This window comes from Pyrgilauda ruficollis, unplaced genomic scaffold, assembly GCF_017590135.1.
Source record: "Pyrgilauda ruficollis isolate IOZ18807 unplaced genomic scaffold, ASM1759013v1 scaffold89, whole genome shotgun sequence".
In the NCBI taxonomy this organism is placed as follows: Eukaryota; Metazoa; Chordata; class Aves; order Passeriformes; family Passeridae; genus Pyrgilauda; species Pyrgilauda ruficollis.
In genome coordinates this window covers 437,453-463,462 of record NW_024530932.1, presented here as the reverse complement: position 1 = coordinate 463,462, position 26,010 = coordinate 437,453, and the positions used below count along the sequence as shown (strand labels likewise).

The 26,010-nt window shown below is 43.8% G+C and overlaps 2 protein-coding genes across 11 annotated transcripts in view; both read left to right on the top strand.

Moving 5' to 3' along the window:
• Positions 1–5,952, top strand: part of LOC121364733 (probable E3 ubiquitin-protein ligase HERC4) — a 35,227-nt gene extending 29,275 nt beyond the window's left edge. For 6 of the 7 annotated variants that reach the window (XM_041488218.1, XM_041488216.1, XM_041488217.1 and 3 more), the window contains 7 exons: positions 677–817; positions 921–1,093; positions 2,125–2,179; positions 2,364–2,440; positions 3,448–3,631; positions 3,999–4,098; positions 4,759–5,952. In XM_041488218.1, the coding sequence (XP_041344152.1) occupies positions 677–817; positions 921–1,093; positions 2,125–2,179; positions 2,364–2,440; positions 3,448–3,631; positions 3,999–4,098; positions 4,759–4,973 (945 nt within the window). In that variant the 3' untranslated portion in view covers positions 4,974–5,952. Of the gene's footprint in view, positions 1–676; positions 818–920; positions 1,094–2,124; positions 2,180–2,363; positions 2,441–3,447; positions 3,632–3,998; positions 4,099–4,758 lie in introns of those variants that run through there. The other variant, XM_041488220.1, reaches the window with a different exon arrangement.
• Positions 5,953–8,384: 2,432 nt separating this feature from the next.
• LOC121364738 (probable E3 ubiquitin-protein ligase HERC3) overlaps positions 8,385–26,010 on the top strand; it is a 43,441-nt gene continuing 25,815 nt past the window's right edge. For 2 of the 4 annotated variants that reach the window (XR_005956898.1, XM_041488227.1), the window contains exons 1-2: positions 8,485–8,684; positions 13,114–13,371. Coding sequence is in view for 3 of the 4 variants with exons in the window: in XM_041488227.1 (XP_041344161.1) it covers positions 13,146–13,371 (226 nt within the window). In the remaining variant the exon portion in view is untranslated. The other 2 variants (XM_041488228.1, XM_041488229.1) reach the window with 2 other exon arrangements.

The following is a 26,010-nucleotide window of genomic DNA, read 5'->3' as shown; positions in this document are numbered from 1 at the left end:
TTCCGCCGCCCACGGCCCCGCCCCGCTCCGCCTCAGCGCGCCGCCGGGCTCCGAGGGCGCTCCGCGATGTAAAACAGATCAAGGTTGTCTTAAGTCAAGATGGTTTTCGGTGTAAGATCTTTGTACACTTTCAAGCTTTATAAGGAAGAAAGGAGACCTAGTCAGTGGAACAGCCAGCGTTCCCTAGCCAAGGACATCCGGGAATGAAAAGCCTTAAGGATGCAGTAAATCAGGACGTTGATGTATGTCTGTGTATACATTGCTAACTTGGCAAAATAATCAAGGTCCACGTAGGCTGTAGCTGAACTGTGTTCATTATAATAGTTAAAATCATGCCCACAGGGCAAAGGGAGCCCTGCCCAGGTGAAGACCCTTCCCCTGAGGGTGTGTGGAAGTCAGCTGGGGTTGTGTAACTTGTTTGGAAATTAATAACCAAGCACAACAGACTCGGACAGTTACTAACTCTGAATTTCTGTGTACAAATAATGGCTCCAAAAGTCTGGTGGGGTTTGATTTGTGGATTACCACCAAGTACACCGGTTGGCACAACCGCGAGATAAATAATCAGCATCTCTCTCTTGAGTGTGTAATTATTGGCTTTTTGCACACCAGGTAAGGAATCTGATTTTGTGAGCAACATGGATGTCTCTATATACGGCTGTCTCTGACCTTGCAGGTGTCTTTTGTGGATGAGCTGGGGGTGGACCAAGGTGCAGTGTCCCAGGAGCTCTTCAGCATTGCGGCCAGGACCCTCTGCCAGCCCAGCACCAACATCTTCTGCCACTCCCCCTCCGGCCTCGTGTGGTTCCCCAGACAGGTAAGGCAGCCCTGTAGGGGTGGGTGGGGGTGGATGGGGGCCCCACCCATGGGAAAAGGCACTCGTGGCTTGTTCCTAACCAGGTGTGCTTGTTCCTAACCAGGCCCCAAGCTGTGAGGATGAGGACATCTTCCTCTTGATCGGGACACTATGTGGAATGGCCCTGTTTAACCAGCGCACGATGCCCTTCCCCTTCCCCAGGGCTCTCTACAAAAAGCTGCTGGACGTGGCCCCCACCCTAGAGGACCTTGAGGATCTGCTGCCAACTGTGGGCCGGTATGAGCCAGGCATGGCCCAAGCTTCAGCTGGGTCCCTTGCCTTGACCATGCACTGGGAGATCCCAGAGGCTGAATTTGGGGCACCCATGGCATCTACATTCGCCTTTGTGAAGCTGCTAGAAGCCACAGATTTCCAAGGACATCCTTGTCCAGGGCATGGATGTTGCTCTGAGAGGCTAGCGTTGCCAAAACAAAGTGCCAAGCCTCATGACTTAGAGGGTGTCAGATCTCTGCTCCACCACAGCTTAAGTCCACACTGTGAATATATAAGTGTTCAAAACACTTTGGGCTGTAGTTTTGACTTGAAAGAACTAGTGACTCAATTATTAACGCTGGGGGTTTTTTTTCTGATTTACTAATTATCAATTTCCACAATATTGCCTTGCACAAGTACAGTATTACAAAATGCTGCCAATTCTTAGAACCCTTGTGCAGAGTTTCCATGCACTGGGAGAGGAGATATCAGGCAGACATAAGAGGGAGAGGTGCTGCTGCCACCAGCATAATGCTTTTAGGCCCCTGAAGCCCAGTCTTCCAGGCAGGTGATGTAAACAACCAAAATGAGAACCCCATCCCATGAGCCAGTGACTGTGTTGAGGTGCTAAATTCCTCAGGTGTCTCAGTGAATTGGAGCACAAGGTTGCCTGCAATACTTGGAAAGGTGCTGCACCCCAAAACAATTCTCCCAGATCATCCTTCTGTTCCACACTTTATTCCTCACTAGATAATGTCTGGAAGCAAGACTGTGGTCCCAACTCATTTGTCACTGAACTTGGTGTAAAGCTGTCCACACAGGGCATGGGGATGGACTTGCCTGGAAACTTTTTTTACTGGAGGCATTTGTGCTCAGCTTATGTCAGCAGCATGATGAAATTTCAGGGCCATATATCATGTTTCTGTGTGAATGTATGTGTTGTGTACGTGTATGCATTTAAATACTGCTTGTCAAAGGATGTTTTTTAGCAGAATTTGCAAGTGCACTGAATGGTCACATTTCTTCTCTCTTCAATACCTTTTGTGTTTGGACAGGAGTTTTCGGATAATTTTGAATGAAGAAAGTGATATCTTGGACTTGAACTTCACGGTAAGACATCCCACAAAGGTACTCGGGCAAGACAGTGTCCCACTGCAAATGACACAACTTGTCTGTAAACTCAGACTAGTGAGAGTGCCATGTCACACCCTTCAGGAGGAATGAGAGATGTAGCAGCACGTATATATCTGTCACATATAGATATAGCAGCCAATGTTTTAATTTATTTGCATAGAAAATGGAAGGAGATTCCATGGATGTTGTTGAACTTAAAGAAAATGGTGCTAACATTCCTGTCACTAAGGATAACAGGTCAGTTTTATTTTTATATTTCTTAATCCTGTTGTCTTGTTACAAATGTATGAAATAACATGTCTGTACCCATCCCCATATACTGTTAGAAAATATTGACTTCTGTATTGTGCCATTGGTCTTGGTCCAATAGGTTGCACACTTTCAGTTCTGCTGTACTGGCTGCACACAAGCTAAACACCAGCAGTTTGTGCAAGCAGTGGATAACATGGGGATCCTTGGATATCCTGGTATCTGCATATACAGATGCTTGGCATTAACAGGAAAAATCCTAACAAATGTAAAATATAACCTTGGACAGTATTTTCAGGCAAAACCAGGTGATTTTTCTGGGAAACCCAACTACAGGTACACCTCTGTAAGGGTTTTTTAAGAGCAAAATATTTCCTGCTTAGTTACGTATATGGAATGTATCTTGTACATAAAGGAGAAGGAGCAATCTATCAATAAGGCTTTGTGTCAATATTAATCTCTGCTCAGAGGACAGAGAGAAATTTTGTGTCCTGAATTATGCAGATGACCTGAGGACCCATGAGGATCCATGAAAGGGCTGTTTAAGAAGCTTGAAGTAGAGCATTTACATTGAGTTGATTGTACAGTATGATGTCACTACACAAATCCCCATCTGAAGTAGAGAGAAGAGCGAAACTATTGATTAGCAGCTGTGCAAATATTTATTTCGATTTCAGGGAAATTCTTGGGCATTCAATGGGAGTTAGGTCTGCTAGGTTCCATCTTTTATAATAATCAGGTGTCTGACAGGATTTCATTGGAGCATTCACATGACATACAAGGAGTGTTACTAAAATTAATCCATTCTGGCCAGCATTCTCTTTTATTTGTGAAGATGCTCCCAGCTTATTCAGTGAATAATTGCCAGTGACAAGTGGTCTCAGTGAAGACAGAGTCTGTACCCCACAGCAGGTCATATGGAGTAAAGGAATAAAGTTCTCTATAATTCTCCTTTTAGAAAAGCACCACCAATGCTCGTTTGGTATCTGTTGCAGGAAAGAATATGTTGATTTGTACGTGAATTATATGTTCAATAAATCAGTACAGAAGCCATTTGAGGACTTTATGCAAGGCTTCTTAAGAGGCTGCCCAGCTAGAAATTGGAAGATGTTTTTCCCTGAAGAGCTGCAGGATCTTCTACAAGGACGCACAACATTTGACTGGTATCTGCTGGAAAAGGTATTGTATACAAGCACAGTGTCCTTCTGTTCTGTCTGCTAAGCATAAACTACTTCTGACCTGTTCTTTCACTGAGTGCATAACAGATGGACAGAAGCTCCAAGAGCTTTCTCTTTTTTTGATTTGTGTCGATGTTTTGTCTCTAATCTACATCAGCCACAAGAATAAAGGGAATAGGTATCAAGCCATAACTCAGGGATTGTCATATGAATCTTTGAAAAACAAATGAACAAGCAGATTCCAGAGGTTAAGGGGATTTGAATATCTGTGAACAGGATTATAAAATGTATCAGATAAAATGTTGCTTTAAATATAAATGGAAATATTGAGGATTAACTGGCCTGTTTTATTTTTGTCTCTTTGACAGAATGTGATATACGTACACTATGAGAAGTCAGATCAAACCATCAGGAATTTTTGGACTGTGTTTCACAAGCTACCAGAAGAAAAAAAGAAACTGTTTCTTGGTAATTTATCAGGCATTTAAAACTTTGCATAGCCCTTTTCTTTCCCCCACAACACACATACTATATACTATACTGTACTATAGTTCCAAACTGTAGCTTTTCAATGTGTTCACCCCTGCTGCTGCCGCTGCTACATTTTCTAGGGAAAACCACAAAAAAATAACACAAGGAGTTGCATAGGGACAGCTCTGACCCTCCTCACATCCCCTGAGGTTTGCCTGAGTGCACCCTGAAGCTTGCAGTTACTTTATCCCTTAATTTTGTGGTTGTGTTGTTGGTCAGAGGCTGCAGTATGTGAGAGTACACTGTGTTGATGTAAGCAGTATACCTTTTTTCAAAGGGTTGCAGAAGCTAGGTCATCCTTTTTAAAGGCAGAAGGTCAGACCTATCCTGGCCTTTCTCATCCACACAGTCTACAATATGAAGTAGAAGAGGGCTTGTAACTACTGTGAGTCGGTAAGAGACTTTAATTTATATTCAGGTGCAAATTCAACAAATTAGCTTAGGAAAATATCTGTTTGTTTACACTAATTTCCGTTCATTTAATTAAGATTAACATTTTCATTAACATTAATTATTTTAATGATTTTCAGCTAACATTATTTTACTTTTTTTTTCAATTTGCTAACTTACTGTTTTTCTTTTTTTTCATTCCTTCAGTTTTTTTGTCAGGATCCGATCGCAGCTCTGGCTATGGATTGGTACCTTTTAGATTTCACATTGCAGATCCTCAAGTAGAAAATCCAGATGAGAGCTCTCCCTTTGCCAGTACTTGCCGCCTGATTTTGTTCCTCCCCAGATATAGCAGTAAAAAAATACTCAAAAAGAAGTTGCTTTATGCCATAGAGCATAGTGAAGGTTTTGGCCTTGACTAACTCTGGGATAGAAGCACTTAAAAGCAAAAATAAGAATATGAGTCTTTGTTCATTTGTCATATTTTCTCTTAATAACTCAAATTCACTGGTTTCTACCCTGCCTTATTTCTACTGCACTTCATAAACACCTGAGTGTGTGTATTTGCTGAGATTTTACATTGCTTATAAAATTGAGCTTTGACCGGATATTTCATAGTTAGATTGTAAAGTTAGGAAAGATTGATCCTGTTTGGCACACTTCAGAGTAGCAAGCTGATAGCCAAGCATATTTACATATATGTGCAAGCAGGGTCTGCACTGCTCTGGTTGTGTTAGGACAGTGAGCTCCCAGCAGCAGGGATTCTGTGATTTGTACATTTATGCATTAGCAACCACCAGGATGTGCTAAGCAGTCACCCTTGCAAAACAAAGCTGGGGTAAGGTTTTCATCTGTGTTACTTAAGGGTTCTCTTGGGAGCAACTAACACATTTAATGAGATTGTGAAATGAAGGAGCAGTCTGTGCTCACCTGGATATGGTCTATGATTTATCTGAGAGAAATTCGTAGGAGGATTTGATAATTCCTAGACTTTTTCAAAAGCTGTATTAATTAATTATAATAATACAATTTTTTTATTATTTAGTGTGATAATTGTGATATTTGTCATGTTTCTTTATATCTTCTAAGGAGATGTTTCACAATTAAGTCATAAAATCTTAGGCTTGCAGAACATCACTGTCTACAGAGCCCTGTGTACATGAGGCTGGCAGGGCTTCAGGAATCTCATTGTCAAAACAGTGCAGAGCACTGGCAGGATATTAACCATGTCAGGCAGGATGTGTGTTTACTGTGTATTTTGCTGTGTGGAGAGAGGGAGAGAAACAACAGCCATTATTTTTCAGTAGTCTTCTGTGTGGTGCATTAAATGTGTCAGGGAACATCCATATGTAAAGAAGACTTCCACTGTCTTAAATTAAATGATGATGGATTAAATTTTCACCCCTGTAGCTGTGTTCTTCCTTCCTTATGCATCTGCCTATGTAGATGAGCGTAGCAGGCAGTGTGTCTGTGTTCTCTGTCCTCCTTGGAATGGGGGGGCCTTTCACAAGTGGAGTCAAAGGCTGATGTAAGCATGTTTCAAAGAGATGCACTGCATATGCTGAACAAGTCAGTCTTTCCTGTGTGATGCAGAATGACATTGTTACCTCCTTGGAAAAAAAAAAAAAAAAGGCAAGTTTCCTTTTAAGTTACAGTATAGTAATTAGTAAAAAAAAAAAAAAAAAAAAAATTAAAATTCAAGCACTCACCACAAGCACCAGGGCAGTACAGGAAAGCAGATGGCATGGGAGTGTTGATGGGAAGAGGGGAAATAGGACTTCAGAGGATGGCAGGTCCCAGCACAGGGGAGCAAGGGGACATGGCCTACCCCTCACTCCTCTGGAACAAACAGGACATCACAGGATGCTTACATCCTCTAAGAAAGGCAGCACTCTGGTGTATTTTTGTGGAAAGAGGGAACTGGCAGAAACCCAAGGTGTTGCCCACATCTCATGTCCAGCTGATGCTGCCACGCCAGCACAGATTTCTGTTTTGGCAACTTAGCCTGCTGTTCTTCATCAGCTTGCTCCTAGCTCTTCTTTCCCTTTTTATGGTTTTCTAAGCCTCTGGTAAGACTTAGAAATCCAGAGTGATCTTCTGTGCTGTGTAAGTGCACAAAAGATATATTCTCTTTGGAATTCAAAATAACCCATTAGAGATTAAATGATAATAGGTTTATTTAGAGCCTGGAGGTATTTCCTTCTCATCATGTATGATGCAACGTCACATGGGAGATTAAAGCCCAGAGTCACTTTCAAGGCTATTTTTAAGTTGTCCTCAAAAAATCTCTGCTTATATATATATATATATGTGTGTGTGTGTATATATATACACATTACATAAAGACTTTCAGAGTAGTGCACTCCTCTCTGATTTTCTGAAATTAATTTGGACACTGGATTGTGCCTACATTTTCTCAAGCAGTGCCTGTTATAAAATATGCAGGAGAATATAAGATGAGCATCACATTCAGCTGTGAGTTCAAAAGGCTTCACACAGGCAGCAAAAGTATATTGAACCTGCAGCAGGATTTTTTTAGGCCACTCATCTGAACTGAGAATCACCTGTAGACAAGCGCAAGAGCAGCCTTGAAAGTTCTACAGGAAGCTGAAATGTAACCAGTTAAAAATTGGTTTCAACAAGAGACTCCTGGCCCCTCACGCAAATTCCAGGCTTTGCTCCATCATTTTCTTCTTCTTTTTTTTTTTTTTTTCTGTCTGTGTGTGTGTACCTTCCCCTCCTTGACTATGCAATCAGAAACAGAGGAAACTGAGTGTAAAGGGAAATGATCTATTTTGCAAAGGTCTCCAGACGATGAAATAAACAAAACAGAAACAAACACAAACACAGAAAAGTATGTTTTCCTCTATGTATGCTTTCAGTTATTCTAGAAGCGGCTTGTAACACTGCTTAAGCCAAAGTTACATGACAGGTGTAATTTTATATTGGAGTAGCTATTTATCCTAAACACACATGATCCATGCAAATAGAGGTGATTTTTCACCTGATCTGTGACATATTTTCTGCTAACTGCACAAACTCTGCAAACTGCCAGAGATGCAGCGTAAGGGCCGCGAATACTTGTGGGCACTGGACACACCTTAGGGACTGCTTCCCCGCTTACTGAGCCCTTGCAAACATCTGTCTGAGGTTTGCTCCAAACATTGACTCTCATTTTGGTGGTCTGAATGGGATCCAGCTTGTGCGCTATTCTTGTGGAGCACAGTCTTTTTCCTAATAGATGGCACTGAAACCAGAAAATCAGTACTTGGGAGTTACATAATTGCTTGCTCATTGGCCTCTTTTTTTTTTTTTCCCCTCCCCCTCTCGCTCAACGGAGATTTTGACAACAAACCTTTTCTGAGGTTGAAACTTTCTATAAAATTTGAGCTCCTAAACAAATGAGCCTGCCAGGTGACCAGAGGCCACATAAAAGGAAGAAGAAACAGGCACGGGGGAAAGAAACTGACTACTCTTACTCTTAATAACACTTACTGTTATTAGTAAGTGACATTTCGCGCTTAACGCATTTCCAAACACTGGAAAGCTGCCTTTCCCTGGAGACCTTCATTTAGAACAGCTTAAATTCTGGAATGGGCTTAACTTCGGCCGTGGGTTTCTGCTGCGTTTAGAGCGGCTAGCCATCTGCAAGGCGGGCGGTGGGGGGCTGTCCCCAGCGCTCCTCCCGCGCCCCGGCATTCCAGCAGCGCTGGGAAGGCCAGGCCCCTGCCAGGAGTCCGGAGCGCCCCCAGCAGCGCGGAGCCGTGCCCGAGCTCCGGGGAAAGGAGATTCCCGGCCCTCCCCGCGCCCGCCGGGGCCGGGCCCGCCCTGCGCATTGGCCGCGCCGCGCGTCACTCCCGGCGGCGGCGGGGCCGGGACTTCCTCGTCGCCGCGGCGGCAGCGGCGGGGCTGGCGGTGAGTGCCGGAGAAGGACGGCTCGGCCCCGCGGTGCGGCTGCTGCCGGTCCCGCTGCCGAGGCCATCCTTGGGGGAGCCGGGGCTCGGGCGTGGCGGAGCCCCCGGCGCAGGACGCGCGTCCCCAGCCCGGGGCGGCCGCGGGGCTGCGGCGGGAGCTGCTGCTGCAGCATCACCCGGCTGCGGGCTGGGCGCGGGGCCGCTGCCGCTCCGGGGTCGGTGGGTGCCCGCCGGGAAGCGCCGGTCGGGGCGTGGGAAGCAGCCGCAAGAAGCCCGGGGTGTCCGGGGTGATGGCAGGGAGCGAGCGGTGTTTTTACTGGGATTGCAAAATGGAGGTGATGGTGGGGGGGTTGTTACATTTGATTTTAGGTATCTATTTTATATGTTTTCTGTGGGGGTATCTCCATCTGAGGACATGCGGCTGTGCAGTGGAAATACTCTGCTCGTGCTTTAACTCATTTGCTGGTACACCTTGTATTCTCTTGCTCTGTAACCTGCTTTACATTGGACATTGAGTTGGACTGAAACGGAGGGAAAAGAAGAAGAAAGTGGGCTTGGAGGCTTGGTGGCAGAAAGAGGCAGTAAATTCCGTCATTGTGGAGCAATGCTGGTAGAAGAAACACACTCGTTATCTGAAATCTCACAAACAAGAGGGAAGGAAAAATTTGTTTATTTATGCCCTGCCAGTTGGCAGATCTCTTTGTTTAGACAGCATTGAGCCTTGAGTGTTGTTTGTTGCGATCGTGATATTGACTTAGGTGACTTTCCCAGAAAGGGCGCACAGTGGAAATAGCTTTAGAATATGTCTGTGTGATTTTGAGGAGAGACTCTGCATGAAATGAGAGCTTTTGAAAAGAAAAAGAAAAAAGACAAAATACATCGTGTCATGATTATACATGCAGCATTATTATTTTACCAAACCACGGGGGCTGTTTTTTCACCAAAGCATATATACTTAGTATGTCAGCAGAACCTTATTATAGCAGAGGGTGAGTCTTCCACCCACAATAGATTTCCTCAAAATATTCCTCACAGTGTGAGGTTTTCCTAGCTCTGGCTGTGCTATGTATGTTCTTTGCTGTTTTGATGATGAATTATTCCTGGAATGTCAGGGTCTGAGGATGTGGTGTTGTATCTTCCCCTCTCTTTTTTGTATGTGGGGAATCTCTGTAAATGCCTGGCTTTACTGCATTGCATCTGTTCGTATCTCTGAAACATGAATACCAAGCTGGCTGTATTGGGATTTCTGAAGAACAGGAATAGGTTATGTGGTTGGGTACTGCATTTCTTGTGCTTTTTGCAATCCAATTTTTAAAAGGAACTCTGAACTTTAATCCCTAACTGATGCATTTAAGAAAAACCTCTTTCCTAAGGGTTTGCTCTCTGAAGATAAAATTTCAGCTTTTTTAAGGTGTATTGGACTAGGAATATTATCACTTACATAAAGTTTCAGATAAGTGAATATAAATCATATATTTAATGTATACATGTGTATGTGCAGGCACATGTCTGTTAGTGCTTGCCTACACTAGAAACTTCTTATGTCATTGTTTTAGTATGAGGAAGGTATGCAGTTTGTAGAGGTAGCTTGCAGTGGCACATGGACTTCCTCTTGCTACTGTCAGAGAAGAGTAACTGCCTTAACCGGATTGGAAACAGTGTGAAATTGTTATTTAAGGTCTCCTTATGTTTCAGGACACAGGTCCTACTTGAACATACAATGTATTAAGACCTTCAGGTTTTTTTTGTTGTTTTTGGTGGTGTGGTGTTTTTTTGGTTTTTGTGGGTTTTTTTTGGGATTTTTTGGGTTTTTTTTTGGTTGGTTGGTTGTTTTTTTTTTGTTTTTGTTTTTTTTTTGGTTTTTTTTTTTAAGGGGAGACAACAACAGTCTTAAGTAGTGGTTTTAAAAATGTCTTCAGTATAAGTAAATTCACCAGGCTATTTGAAATATTTAGCTGTGCCTGTACACTCAGATTGTGAGTGGCTGTGTTTTTTGCTCTGCTCTCCACTGGAAAGTGTTGGTCTCTTTCTGTGAAACTGAGTTGCACAGACATTTATTGGCAAAATGTTGGAAAATGGGGATGGATAGAGATGGCATAGTCCATGGAGATGATTTTAGACAAAACTAGTGAAAACTAGATTTTCTGTGTCAGGTATAGGGATAGTTAAATATGAGGAGCTTCAGAAAATCTTCAGAAATTCATGACTGTAGCATGAATGGAGGGTTGAACTCTGAAATATCACCTTCTGTTTGTATGGATTACTGGGAGTTTGAAATCCTCCTGTTTCAGTAGTAGTGTCTTAGCTGGAGGAAAAACCCATCTCTTACCAATCACATCATACTCCCTTGCCCATTAGCAGCAAATTCTTGTGTGGAATATGAACACAAGGAAAGTAATTAATGTATTTTTAGCATTTTTAAAAGAAACTAGCGCTAGGGAAGATGACTGTAGCCTATAGGGAGCAGACTGTCAAGGTACCCTTTTAGAAGGTATCCCAAATTAATATTTAGCTCATGTGGTACAATGTCATTGTAGTTCAAGTGGTATATTGGTGAAACCTTTTCACCTTAGAGGCAGTATCTATTTATCCTAGCAGGGAACGTGATCCTTGGACCTTCAGGAGTGCTGCTTGTGTCTTTGTAATGCACAGTTCCCCAGGCTGACAGAAATGGCAGTCCCAGATTTCTGCCGTTCCAATGCCAGTTTTGAAATGATTCCCTGCCACCTTTAGGGTGTTGCTCATGCATTTTTAGCTTGGGTTTTTTTGGTGGTGTGATAGAACATGAAGTTCGCTCTAAATGTAGCTGTTTAATGCGCATTTAAAGCACATGCACACACTTCAATTTTCTTGTGTCCCACGGCATTCCTATTCTTAGCGGAGCCAGCATAGAGGGTGTCTTCCATCAGGCTTTTGTGCTTAGGGCAACCAAACACAGAGTGTACACCATGACTGATTTAACCAGGTAGAACCTTGTATGCTCCTGCTTTTTTAACCAGCCAGAGCCTTGTTCAAGGCTCCTGCTTTTTCCTCTGTGTGCTTTGGAGCTGGCCAGTGGTAAGCACATGTGGGTGTGAATGAGTTGAGTTATGCTGCAAAGGAAGAAGGGCTAGAGATAAACCGGGTCCTGCGTTACTTTAAAGCACCTAATAAGAGATCCTAGTAAACAGTTTGTGGTAGCAAATTGCACCACTGATAAAATACTAACTGGAAAATCCAATCCTCTCCCTTCCAGCTCGGTCGTGCCTCAGTGGAAGTGACCACAGCTGACAGGCGAAGGCTAAGAGATGAACAGCCGTGTTTTAGGGCTTAGATTAGGAAAGGCTTTATTGCTAATACCTGGAGCTTGAATTAGCACCAGGCTTTGGAAACAAACCAAATAAATGCATGTGTTTCCTGTCTGCTCAGAGTGGGAGAAGGAATCTTTGGCACTTCAGGGGTTACCCTTTGCTTTTCTGTCTTGTGCTGTGTTAGTAAATGCTGCTGCTGCAAATTGCCATAGCTAAAACTTGGCATGGTGTGTCCTAAGACTTGATGTCTCAGATCTTTCATTTTCTAACCTTTCTCCTTCCCTTTGCAAAAAAAAAAAAAAAAAAAAAAAAAAAAAAAAAAAAAAAAAAAAAAAAAAAAGTTTAGCTAGCTTCTAGTTCAATCAGAGGAGTCCTCAATGTCTTATTAGTATAGCATGCTTAAAAAATAACCTAAACCTATTGAGATTAGGAGTGACAAAAGAGTAGTACTAAAATCTTTCACACTTCTTATGGAATACTGTTTTCTTCCCCTTGCTTTTATGCATTAGCATCCTGTTGTCTTTATCAAGTTCAAGCCAAGTAATTCCTTGGACCTTTTATATTGCTATATTTTTTCCCCTTCCTGTGTTAGTCCATTCTGAAATCCCTGACTTTCACTGAGCACTGCACAGAGACAAGTCCTGACTGCTGGCAAGTTGCAGCAACGTGACCTGTCCATTGCTGTCAGGGCCAAGCTGTCAATGTGCTGCTCCACGTGAGCTGCTTCTTCTTGTGTAATTCTTGCTGCAGTTCAGGGGTGTGTGTGTGGCTCAAGTTCAGTGTGTGTGTGTGCATGCACAAATTTGGGTTGCAAGACTGTGTTCAATTGAGCAAAGTACTCTTTAATCTGTGTTTATCAGAAATAACAAGTTTCTGCATTGGCCAGCACACCACAAATAACTGTGTCGTTCTGTTCAGGGCTAATCTAACTACCTTGGAGGTAATTTTTAAAGATTTACTTAGAAGTAGCCTCAAATATGACACTCTAAAAGTTCATATTTGGACCTGTTAGTCTGAATAGCATTACAGTTGGTTTGGGGCATTGTTTGATGTTTGGTTTTTGAAGCAGAGTAATTTTGCAGTGTAAGGGCTTGGTCTCCTGGGTTTCAGAACGTTTCTGCTTCCTCACAGATGGAGATGGCCAAGGCATGAAGGTGCTGATTCAGTACCACAGCTGAGCTGTCTTGATTACTCTTTGTTTGTGTAATGGTTTACTGACAGTTCACAAACCTGACAGTCATGCAGGAAATGCCTTTTCTGGTTGCTTCCACCTCCTGCTGTGAACAGCTGGATCTCTGTAGGATCATTTGTGGTGTACTTGCTTCATTCACACTCATTTCCCTGTCTCTCTTGCCCAGGAAGGATACATGACTTGCTGAAAAGAGAGAAGATGCTATGCTGGGGCTACTCGTCTTATGGACAGCCTGGGATAGGTAGCAACCTCCAGGTCATCATTCCTGAACCACAGGTGTATGGGTTCATCCACGATAGAAATGTCAAGGAGGTGGCATGTGGAGGAAACCACTCTGTGTTCCTGCTGGAAGATGGGGAGGTGTATACCTGTGGCCTGAACACCAAAGGTCAACTGGGGCATGACTGTGAAGGAAGCAAGCCAGGTAAGTCTGCTTTTTATATGCACTTCAAACTGTCTTGAGGCTGGTGGGCTGAGAACGTTATGAAAGCTACTTTGTGCTAATTGCTGTAGAGCTGGAGCAGCCAACAGAGCTGATAATCATGTCACATAACACAGTGGTGATGCTGAATAACACTAGCTGGCTCTGGAGAGCTAAAGCTGAGCAACACGGATGAGGAGACAGGTCTGCTCACTTTGCCTGGGAAATGCATCAAAACAGAGGCGAGCACAGATGGTCTCAGGGCAGATTTTGTTATCTGGCATTATGTTGTCTCTTTGTAAAAAGGAAGAGAGGCCCGTGAGTCACTAGTGTCTTCTGCTTTGTCTTTCCAATTGCACTGCATTATTATGCCCACTCTTACTCAGCTGCTGCTGGGAATTTTCTCACTTACACCAAAGAGTACAAGTGGATCTGTGTTGAGTAGAATTGCAGAGAACAAATTTGTGTTTGGCCAAGAGGGTTTGTAAATTTTGTTTCCCCCTTTCAGAATCCCTTGTCAACTTGTGCCTTCACTCCTTTATTCTCTCTTAGTCTGAAAGGTCACTTTAGTGTTGTATTCCCCAGACTCACATTGCATCTTCTTCATTGTCTTCTGATGGACAGAACTCATGAGTGCTGAACAGAGGCAGCTACTGCCTCTCCTTCCCAGGGTGAAGGAGTAGTTTAATTGTAAGTTGTTCTTGGAAGAAACCCTGAAGCCTTTCTTCTGGACTCTTTTGAATGTTGGCCTTCCAGTTTACCTTCCATTAACTTCTTGGTTTCGGCATGTGGTAAAGATACAGGTATTTCTGTTTCCATAATATAAAAGTCCTGTGCTGTGGGTAATTAGAGCAAAAAATTCCTCAAACTGCAGGCTGCTCTCTGTAGGGCTTGGGTCTTCTCTAGTGTCATCTATTATTGCATAATAGAGAGAGAGGGTGTATGCAAAACAGCCTCAGTTCCCCATGCAGTATGTGCAGATCTGACCGGACTGACCCTATTGCTCCTTTCCTCTGTCAGTGTCTTTTGTCTGTCTCTCTCAAAATGAGTTGGCAGGTGTTGGATGCTGGATGACCAGGGTGCTGGATTAGAGGAGTTCACCTTGAATCTGCCCTCTCTTGCTTTTCCTACAAGTAGTTTCTAGACAATTACTGAAAGAGATTGGGAATAGCAGGACTGCTTAAGTCTTCTTTGTGCACGTCTTCTGAGGACTTGTAAATTTAGGCCCTGGAATAAATGAGATGCTTGGTAAAAGAAAGCTAAGCCTAGTGAATATTCAACTCAAACTGCTGAGAATATTTCACCCTGCAAATCACCCAGCTAGCTCAAGACTAGCACAGAGGCCCCAGAAATTCAGTGCTGTTTTGAGTGCTGCAAAGATACTCTGAGAAACATCTTCGGGTTATGCTGCTGTTTTACCCATAAAATTAAGCAAGCGTAAACTGCTGATGAAAGGGAGGATTCACAGCAAGTAGATCAGAGCTGGAAATGGACTTCATGAATCCTGAATGCTGAAGTGTAGACCTCTCTCAACTAGGTAATCCTGCTTTCAGCTAGGTCAGTAGAAGAGGGCCAGTATGAGCTTCTGAAATACAAATGAAAGGTTCTTTGTATTTGATCCCATGTGCCCTTCTTCTACCCCTTAAATTAGAGTCTGTCACCAAGATGTGAAGCCATGTCCCAGTTGTCCTACATGTTTATTTTTTTTTCTGAAAAAGGTCTGCAGTGCTGCTCTCTGAGGTGCCTGTGGCCATCCCAGAGAAATGGTGTTTCAACAGGGCATTACTGGCTGTGGCTCCAGCGGGATTTCTGCTGGCTGGGGCAGGTGGGAGGGACGTGCTGTAAAGCAAGGAACAGCTGTTCTTTTTAGCTTACAGTGAACAGTCACAGCAGCCTTTATGGTAACAGTAAACTGGGGGAGAGCCCCATCACACGCTCCTCTGTGCTTTGTCTTGTAGCACTGGGAACTGAATTTCTTAGTTTTCATTTGCAAATGGGAACAAGAAGAATCAAGCCTTCCTCTTTCACCCCCACTTCCTCTACATAGGATAAAGACAACCTTATACTTTCTTTGTAGAAGGGCCTGTTGAAGATGATCTTTTCTGTTTTCCATTGTTGTGGGCCTGTGAGTGAAGCCATGACTGATAGGTGGTGAAGATGTGTGGGACACAGGGTCCTGAGCTATTGGAAATGATAGAGAAGACTGTCAGGAGGAATCTGCAGTAAAGAAAGGGCGAAATGCCAGGAACTGGGAGTTCTGGAGCTGTATCTCTCCAGACTCTGCTGGACAGGGCAGTGTGGGCTGAGGTCTCTTGGTTTTCCTTCCCTGTGGCTTGGTCCTGTCAAGCCTGTGAGGGCAGCTGGAAGTGGGACTTCTGCCCAGCTTGAAGTGAGCTCCATCTCCTGATGTGGGAGGCTATGACACAATACTGATTGTCCCTTTCAGGCAGCCCCTGGGAGCCTCCTCTGGACTTCAGAAGTGCTTACCAGGGCTTTACAGAGTGCCTTGCTTGCATTTGAGAGTAACATGGAGACCCAAAAATGTGCAGGGAGTTTTGAGCCTTGTGAAGGCTGCATTGACTTCCTAGGGGTGGAGCAATCCCCTTCCTGCTGCCTAGGTCTTCCCTGAGAGGAAACTCCCTTTTTTTTCTCACTATTCAATTTTGCTTCTCATTCATGCTGCTCATGAAAATGTCAAACGGTGGTGCAGAATTGTTTCAGCAGTTCCTCTTGGAGGAGCCCTTTAGAAGGCACCTTTTGAAATGAAAGAAAACACGTTAATTAAAAGCTGTGTTTATGGTCACATCTGCTGGCCTTGTGGATGTAATGTGGAGAGGGGGATAGCAGCTGGCAAAGTGATTGTGATGCCTCTCCTCTACAGGGAACAGAAATTACTGGGGGAGTGCATGCCGCTGAAAGAGCATAAGTCAGTAGAGGTTTATTTTCTGGAATTGTCCTTTCCTCTGGATTTTACCTTGAGGTGCTAAAATTAATATTTAGGATGCCTAAGAAATTTAGCCTAACTAAAATAACATGCCTTTTGACTAAATGCTAACTGCTTCTAAGTGTTTCTCTCCTTTTGATAACACCAGGGTGATACCAGGTGTGGCACTCCCATGGCTCCACCACAAGCTGTTTTCTCACATCGTCACGCTGTTTACCAATTCATTTTTAATTTGAATTGTGGTGATCAGCAAGGTTCTTGAAGAGTCCGCTCCTCTTAGGGATGGATATCTGGCTTTGTTAATATTTACATGATTATTTTTCCTCACCTCTTTTTTTTCCTTTTCCTCCCAGAATCATTCTGTAGTTTGTGTCTCTGCAATCACTTGGCAGAGGTGCAGAGGGGGAGGAATGCTGTTCCAGCGTTCTCTCACCATGGCCATGATTAATAAAGCTTCTGTCTGACCTGCCCTAATTTTCACTTGTGTTGTATGCCCTTGAAGTCTCCAGAGTCTCTGACCATGTCTTAGGAGAAGCAACTTGGCAGTCTTGGTAGTGAAATATTGAACCTGCTGTTTTGCAAAATTATTCTGAGTTTGCATTGATCTCCTGTATTTATCAGATGATAACACACAGTATGTCTCTAATGGGAAACAATAATTTTGTACTGCATGCAGTAGTTTTAGAAAAGAAAAAATTATTCTTCATAAGTGTATCTAAATTTTGCCTTTTTCAGTCCTGTAATTTCACTTGGATTGATTTTCTTCAGGTCTGCCATGATGTCTTGGCTCCCTGTGATGATTCTTAGATAAGTATTTTATCTGAGTCTGCATTCTGGAGAGCAAAAGAGAGACTGAGGTACCTAAGATAAAGGCTCTTTGGGATCTGGGTAGAATTATAGAGGAATGTGAAACAACTAGCTGGTTGTTAGTAGTTTTTAAAGCTTTAAAAACCTGCTTGAGTCTGAGATGTGAAACTTGTTTTCAGCTCTAGAGATTTGTTCTGTTCAAGTCATTTGGACTTCATTTGACTTCTGCTAGTGAGAAAACCTGAGCTTTGGTAACTAGTGTCTCAAGAGAGTTACAGAGCAATGTCTCAAGCCAAATTTGCCTCAAACCTTTTGTCTGGTAAGATACAGCAGACAAACCTATGATTTTTTAACAAAATTCCCTGTCTGGATGCAAATTTGCAGGAGAGCACTGTCTTTCTGTGCACTGTGGAATTTATCTGCTCATAGCTGCTGATAGAGATATCATCATAAGGTTCACCAAAACAAACAGACAAACCAACTTAGGTAATCCAGATCTTCTGGATTTCTCTGAACTGAGTGGCCTTTCTTTTCAAATGTTAGTCCACTCATCCTGAACCTCAGCACAGGCTTACAGTGGCAGGGAGCTCTGTGTTCAGGTCAGGGCAGCATGCTTGTTAATCATAAACCCTGGAACAGCTGAGAATTCAGATGTGCCACCTGCTTGGAAGGACGGTGTGTGTGGATCTTCCTGTTTCATCCTCTTCCCGGTGGGTGAGAAGTCAGCCACGAGGTCCTGGTTGCCCTGGAGGAGAGGTGGCAGGGCTTGTGTTTGTCGTGAGCAGGTTGCAGACAAAGAGCTGTGTGTGTTTGTGTTTCAGCACTCATTGTAAATGTTGTTTGTAAACAAAAAAAAAGTGATCAAACTGGTCACCCCTTGCAGAAGTCGGGTATGTTCGTTTGTACTTATCCCTCTTGCTCCTTTGATCGATCACAGGGTCTGAGCGAGCTATTTCAGGTTGCTGTGCCTTCACTAGTGGCTGCAGTGGATTTGCTTTATGGAGAGCCAATTTCAGCTGAATTGATGCCATTTGGGCTTCAGAATGATTTTAAAATTAGATGTCAGAATTTAGAATTAACTTAATTTAGAAACAATTGGTATTTGGTTGAATGAGAAGTAAAGGAAGGGCTTTCCCTGAGATACCTTAAATATGCCTGCATTGTGTTGAATTGGCTGGCTGAGGGATTCAGATGTGCCAGATATTTGTAGTGGGAGTTGTTTTAAAATTTGTGTGGTCTTGATCACGTGAACTGACTTGTTCCAGTATTTTCTGAGACTGTAGGACTAGGAGAACCTACACTGAGGAGAGAGAAGGCTCTTTAGGAGGGCCTAAACAAGTAAAAATGTGATTTCTTGACAGCAAAGAAATCTACTCAACACCTAAAATGGCTGTAAGGTGTTCTCAGATGCAGCTCTGAAGTCTTGTCTCTAAATACACATGTATTATTAGAACCACCAGATTCCTCTCTTGATTTCATTTTGCTCAAGGGTAAAAACAAGGATGAGCTCAGGGAAGCAAGATACTAGTTTTTTTACAGTCAGGATGGTCTGTTGTTACAGAGGACATGAGAGACAGTTTTAATGCTTCTTTACCTCAAAAGGCCGTAGGAATGACCAGCTTTTTGCCTTCTGACTGGGGGTTTGTAGTGCAATTTGGCAACCTAAACTTGTACTTATCTCTGTGGTATTTGTTACTTGTCACTCCTGTACCATGCTTACTCTTCAGAGGCTTTCTGAGGGTGCAGCTGAAATAAAAGCCTGACAATGAAATAAAGGCTGTCTGCCTGCGTGGCTTGGAAGGAGCATGAAACCTTGGCACAGTGCGTGGCACTAATGACTGGCCCCTTTCCTGCAAACATGCTAAAGCTGCAAGATGTGTTCAGGATAAAATGGGTTGGGTAGCTGTGTGTGGTGATTTAAAGGAGAGGGCAGGGAAGAAGCTGGAGGTGATAGATGCAAGTTTTCTGAATGCCCCAACCTTTTTGTAGTCAAAATAGTTGTTTGTGCTGGACAAAAGTGATGACGTTGTTAAGGTGAGTGAGTATGGCTGAGAGTCACAGCTTCTAGGAGAGGTTTGAGTAGTTTGTTGGCTGCTGATTTTGATTCAGTTTTCTTCAGACAGCCTAATATTCTTCCTTAAGCTTATTTCCTTAAGGAAATAATACCTTTTGTCAAAGATCTGTGTGAAACTTCTTACCAGAAATCAAGTCATTTTGGTAGCTGAAAAGAGCTGGTAAGACATGCTCAATCTGTTCAACACCTGACTTGCCTTTTAAACAGTTGCCTGCCTATAAAAACTTACCAAAAAGGAATCTACAGATGCTCATATCTTTTCTCAGAATGCCCAGTAGATAAAATTAATAATTAATTTTTTTCTAATGTTTAATAGGACTGCATTCTTTGCCTCCCTTTTTCCAGTCACCATGCTTGTTTGCAGTAACATATTTTCAGGCAAGATTTGTGAAGCTGATGGAAATGTCCTTGAAGGCAAGGGCAGAGGTGCTTTACTGAGTGTGCACTGTGCAGGTGTGGCTTTTCAGAAACGTGGCTTTGTCTTGCTCCCATGCAGACCAGAGCAGGATTGAAATAAATGGGAACAGAGTGAGGAGCAAATCAAGTGCTTTTGAAAATCATATTACTTAATCAAAGCCTGGGCCTGCCACAAGTGAGACTCTCAAATGTCACAGCTTTGCAGTGTGTAGTACCAGCCCATCAAATCTGGTGTGTAGGTACCCATTTCCCTAATTCCCCCTTACACTTCTGGTGTCCATCCTCATGCCATGCCAAGGTTTAGTGCATCCTGCCCACCTTGGGCTTGCTGCCTTGGAGCTGTGGGGTTTGCTGGGGTGTACGTGGTGGACCTTGGGGGTTTCTCAGTAGTCATGGACCAGCCACAGCTTCTGTGCTGCCTGCCAGTGCCCAGCAAGGCTGGCTGAATGACCACCTTTGAGCTCTCTGCCATAACCTGAGGAGGAAAACGGGCTCTCTCTGGGTTTTCTGAACACAAGTTTTTCCTGTGTTTCTGTAGCAACCTGTGATGGTTTATTTCTTTGAAAGAACTATCCTTGCTAGTTTACCTCCAGGGTCTGAAGGTGGATTCTTCCCTCTGCCAGCTGATGCTTGCCAGACTGGAACCCTCTGTCCCTGAGCAGCTCTTTCCAGGAGCCTGCTCCAGCTGTCTGTGCCCATGCCAGTGTGCATCTGTAGCTCCTCAGAGAGGCTGTGTCCTCTAGACAAAAGGCACCAAAGTGGGGAGGGCTTCCTGCCTGTGCCTGAGGAAGGGCTTTTCTTTCTCAGGGTAGGTGTCTGCTCACAGCTGTGAGGGGGAGTAGCTGGCAAAGCATACGTGATGTGACACCTTGGGATGTCACGGTGGCCTCTCACTTCTTGCATTCCTGCCTTGACAGGACCAGAAACAGCCTTAAAAAGTGAAGGCAGTGTTAATAACTGAGGCAGCCTTTCTTAGATTTTTAGACTGTAAGTAGTCATAAATGAGTGAGCAGTACCACATGTGTCATGGAGGTAAACCATCAAGAATCACTAGTGTCTTTGGATGAAAGGGGACTGCAGGATCTTTTATTGCCTGGAACTTCTCAGGCTTCGCCTATGGACTGGACCGTGTTGCCACTGCTGTGATCAACCGTGTTCTGGGGGAGTGTCACCTGCTTTTGTTTGTCCTCTGTCCTTTGCTGTCTTCCCCCCACACTTACTTTTTGTTCAGTGAGTCTACTCTCTGTTTACATTTCCTCCTCCAAATTATCAGTCTTATCAGCTTGAGTGCTGCTGTTTTGTCTCTCTGATCAGGCTTTCCTTCCTACTGCTCTGCTTTCTGCTGCAAGCATAGCACCATTCACCAAGTTCAGGAAAGGAAAACCTCAAGATTTGCAAACTGCACTTGTAAAACCCAGCCTTCTCGATGGATATAGTAAACTTAAGGTGTTGAAAGTAAGAGGATGTTGCATTTTGATGTAAACATAGCTTGCTTCATGCTTCAGAGTTTTTGCCCTGTGCTAAGAGAGGTTTGAGCATAGGGTGTGCAGCCGTATGTAGGTGAGAGCAGCAGGCAGGTAGCGAGGATAGCTGTCACATGGTGGGGATGTGGTCTCCCCATGAGGTTTGCTCTTGTAGTCTGGTGCTGTGCAGGTGCAGAGCACAGCATTTCTCACACCCTTGTGTGCAGTAGTGTCACATAATCTGAGCACAAGATGCAACAAGCAGGTACTGCCTTCTCAGAGATACTCTGCGAAGAGCAGGGAGGTGAAATTGCAGAGCTGGTGTCAGGCAGGGTGGTTCCAGCTGTCTACGTGTTGTGTGTCTCATCTGCCTGGCCATGCCAGAGTAGAGTCACCAAGGTGTGTTCTTGAAACCATCCAACAGCTCTGGACTCCTCCCTGTGCACCTTCCTCTGATTTTACTGCTGACAAACCACAGAGGCGGTGTGAGTGAAGCCACAGGAGCAGTTTTAGCTGGCTGGGTTAGATTATGTTTTCAAAAAGCACATGACAGCTTTGCAAAGTCTGTGTTTAGTTTAAGTGGTTTATAGAGTCTGATTTCTTCATCCTGCTCCAGGGCTCAAGATGTTTCCTGTGACAGCTGGAGTGTGGGATGCCTAGGTGGTCAGAGTTGAAAGTGGGCAGAGGGAAATCAGAGGGTCCTTCTTGGGAGCTTTAAGGGAGAAAGGAAGGGGCAAAAAGGCCTTGGCAAACACCATGATTTTCCCCTCCCCAGTTACCAGTTTCCAAGTGGCAGAATCACACGTCCACTGGGGATGATGTTTTCTGGAAAAGGTGGTGGGTGTACTTACACAATAGCTGGTATTTTACTGCTAACACTGATAAAAACAGTGAATAGCTAGGACATGGATGTTCTGCTAACAAAAAAAGGAGAAACTTCCGTAAGGGGCGGGAGATACCTTCTCTCTTAGTACTCTTTCAGTTGCAAGCATTTTGATTGTTGCACATTGGTTTTCTCTTTTCCAGTTTCTTTAAAGCACTTAGACGTGTTTGAATGTTCAGCTGCTTCAATAGGACTGAAATCATGAAGCTCATCACAGCCTAGAAGTAGAGCCATGATATCCATGTTCAGAAACATCTTTGGGATGTGCCATTGGAGACTAGGGAGTCAGGTGAAATTTACTAATTAGTATATAAAGATCTTGTCAGGGCATTTGGTAGATCCACTGTTGCTTACTTGCTTTTTGTACAGTGGCTTAGTAAAATGGTGGTGACTGATCAGAATGGGCCATGATGTTTTTCTGATTTTCTTGTGGTGCTTGTTGAAGGCAGTAGCAGATTTTTATGGAGTCTTTGGCTGTTGAATCAGGCCTCCCTAAGTGCTAATGCTCTTAGTGACACTTGTTAGATGTTTAATGTGTTGGTGCAATTAATCTCTAAAAGGAGAGAACTCTGCTCCTTTCCTACAAGAATTAAGGCTTTTCAGTACTCAGAGAATAGAATGATTATACAAGGGTGACATTTAGGTCACTCTTGGTGTCTGATTAAATATTCAGCTGCCTTGTGCATTGAAACATTGTATCTCACACATTTGATTTTTAGATTTGGCTTGCACAGTGCTCACGCATCCTCCGTGTGGATGTGGACTGTATTAACAAGCATGGCAGTGCAAGGAAATTGGCTCATTTGTCCTCAGACTTGCAAGCTGCTAGCAGTTAACCCGGAGGAATTTCTTACCTTAGCTTACCTGTTTCTCTGTTCCCTGTTTCTACCACCATCTCTTATCTGGGTAAGCTAGTAAGACATTTTTGAGAATCTGTGAGCACTTTCCTTGCAGACACCAACAACAAAGAAGAGCAAATGCTCTGAATTGCTTATTGTCAAGCTGGGGAGGCAATGAAGAGTTTTGACCAGATGTCCAAGCAGACTGGAATCAATTGAAATGCTTCCAAGACACAGCTTCTTCTGACCAGAAATGCAGATTTTGCCACTGAAGGTGTTAACCTCAGGGCTGATGGGTTCTCTGTAGTTTCCAGGCAGTAGAAGCCATCTGGTGCTGTTCCTGTGCATCCTGGTGCACATATGGCTGAAAGATTTTGCCCCATCCTCTAGCAAAAGCCTGTCCTGTGAGCAGCTGGAAGCTATACATAGACAGGGTGTACCAACTCTCTGATAAAATTACTAGGAGTATGAAAGCTAGTTAATCATTCATTGCCTGTATATTCTAATTAGAGCAGTCTAAGTGAGTGCTTTGTGCTTCTAGCAGTTGCAGGCACTGAAGATCCTGTATGGCTTTCCAAAGATGCAGGGGCAAAGCATGGGCCCTGTTTTATAAATAGGGAAGCTATGGACTGATGGTGGGCTTGTCAGGGGTTTTCATTCTTGTCCCAGCCTTACTGCCATTCCCAAACCTTCAAGCTAAATGCACTGATCATCAGAAAGCTGAGTTGTAGAAGCATACTCCATTTATCCTCAACTTTTGCTGGAGTGTCCTTGCAAAGCAAGAAAACACAGTCCTGGGAAAGCAAGAAAAAGCAGTCCTGGGAAGCAGGCCTGTCACCATTCACAGATGGGCTGTCCTGAAGACATTTTGCCTCATTCTTTACTCCAGTGTATTTTATGAAAAGATCTAACAGGGTTAAAACCAGAAAAAGTCAAACCTTGTTATACCTATTTCTGTTGAGATCCACAAGTTAAAGTGACAGAAGAGAGAAATCAAAGCTGGAACTCCAGCAGATATGAAGAACTGATAAATGACTTCTAAGCATTGGTGCTGTTTTGAGACGGCCGACAGCTTCAGGAAGAAAATATTATTTCAGTGTCTACTTCTTGGAACTTAGGAGTTTTTGTTTGTTTTTGAAAGTTTTATGAGATGTTGAAACACTGTATTGCATAACTGCTTCAGCCCTTCCCTGTTGCTTTCAGGGTTTTGTTCTGCTTAGCAGTAGATAGTAGGTAATTTAGCCTGTCAAGCCTTACTTGGCTGATTTTATTCATCAATTACAGAAGACACAATACCATGAATAAACTTCACCTTTTGTACTCTTCATCTCAGTGCAGTGATACATCTTCTCTAAGGAGTGAATAATGGTGTTTTGATGCTTTGGAAGTTAAATGCATACCAACCACTAAAACATCTAATATTTTGATGGGAGGTCAACAAACAAGTAGTTGTCAGATAGATGTTTTTGATATCCCATGTAAGCTGAGAGATGGTACATTCAATGACTTGGCAGCTGACAGTGAACTGGGACCCTTGTTGGACGGCCTGGGCAGCCTGTGATCCCAGGAGAAGGCTGGCTTTTTTCCATCTCTGGAAAGAAACGTGTCTGAGTGTATAAAACTTGAAACTATTTGGCATTTACATTTCCTCATGACTTTTCAGGCAAACTGCTATAGACAGGGTGGTAGGAATGTATTGTGGTAAGACGGGCCATACGTGCACCTTTCTAAAGGCAAAGAGCTTCATCTCCAAGGCAGGCATGGGGTTTTTTCTGCCTGTGGTTATCCAGCAGGTCCAGGTGAGACTGTTCTCTGTTCCACTGGTGAGCAGTGCAGTCACTGAAGGCTTTCAGTGACACAGGACAGCCTTTCAAAACAAGCTGGTATTTATTTGTTTCTTGGGGTGGCACGTAGAGCAAGGTCACATTTGTGCTGCCAAATTAAACTTCAGATGGAGCCAGAGGGGACTGAAACAACCTTGGATTTCTAGACCTATTGGGTGTCCTCTCAGTGTCCCAGTGTGTGAAGTCCTTGCCACAGCCACATACCTCAAGGTACTCTTTCCCTGTTTGCTGTACTGCTGTGGTCTGAATCCTGCCTCCTCCAGCTCCTGATGCTAGTCTTTGGTCACTGGAGTCTTCTGTGACCTCTCCAAGGTGCTTCAGTGATTCCAGGTCAGCTCCTGCAGGAAATAAGACTTACTGTGGCAAATACTGCTTTCCCAGGGAAGTGTTGTACAAGCTTTCAGACAGCAAAACAGTGTCTGCTGTGTGTGCCCCAGAATCCCATATTGTCTATGTTTGCTGTTTTGTCAGACTGATGATGTCCCCTGGAGTGTTTGGCAGGGTACAGGGAGCAGCTTTGGAGGCAGGGCTGGCTGGTGACTTTGGGACCACTTTTAGGAGCTCAGGTGCTCTGGGTAACAGCCAAGTCTCAGTGCACCCTTCCAGCAAGGGTGAAGTGCTGGGTTGATAAATCAAAGGGCTTTCCTTGGGAGAAGTGGATGGCTTTGTCCTGCTCTCCTTTTGATGGAGAGCAGGACAAAGCTCCAGCAGCAGCTTTAATTCTGCACCTTGAGGTTGCAGAAACACACCTGTGTGAACTCAGGTGGTGTGTCGGGCACAGTGCAGCAGGTAATGTTTGTCTTGCGGGGTGTCTGAGAGGAAGAGACCAGAGTCACATGAGCTACTGGGACACCTTGTCTGCTGTCTGTCATTGACCTTGATCAGCCCTTACAGCTGCTGGTTGTTTAGAGCTCTCAGATAAAAATAGGTTCCCTCATTTATATATATATGTAAATGAACACGAACCAGACTGCCAAACCAGTGCTATAGTTGGGTGCTTGTGGGCCCAAGCGGGAAGCTGTGTGTCTAAACTGAGTTACCACCCTCAAACCTGGCTGTGTCTCTGCACTGGCAGTGGGACTGGGTGAAATTAGTGCTGCTGGAAAGAGCTGCAGGGTGTTACTGAGTGGCAGGTCTCAAGCCCTCCTAAGATGTTTGTGTGCTTGTTATTTGTAAACTGCACCTCTGTTGCCATGAAATATTTTGAGTGAAATGAAGCAATGTTCAGGTGGCATTTTCCTCAGGTAGAATACATATTTAAATAGCTGTCACCTTTTTCTTCAAAAACATCCCTTAGGGATTTTTCTCCTCGTTTTCTTGTTCCCAGACACAGAAGGCAAGCCCTCGTAGGGGTAGATTTTCTACAGTCAT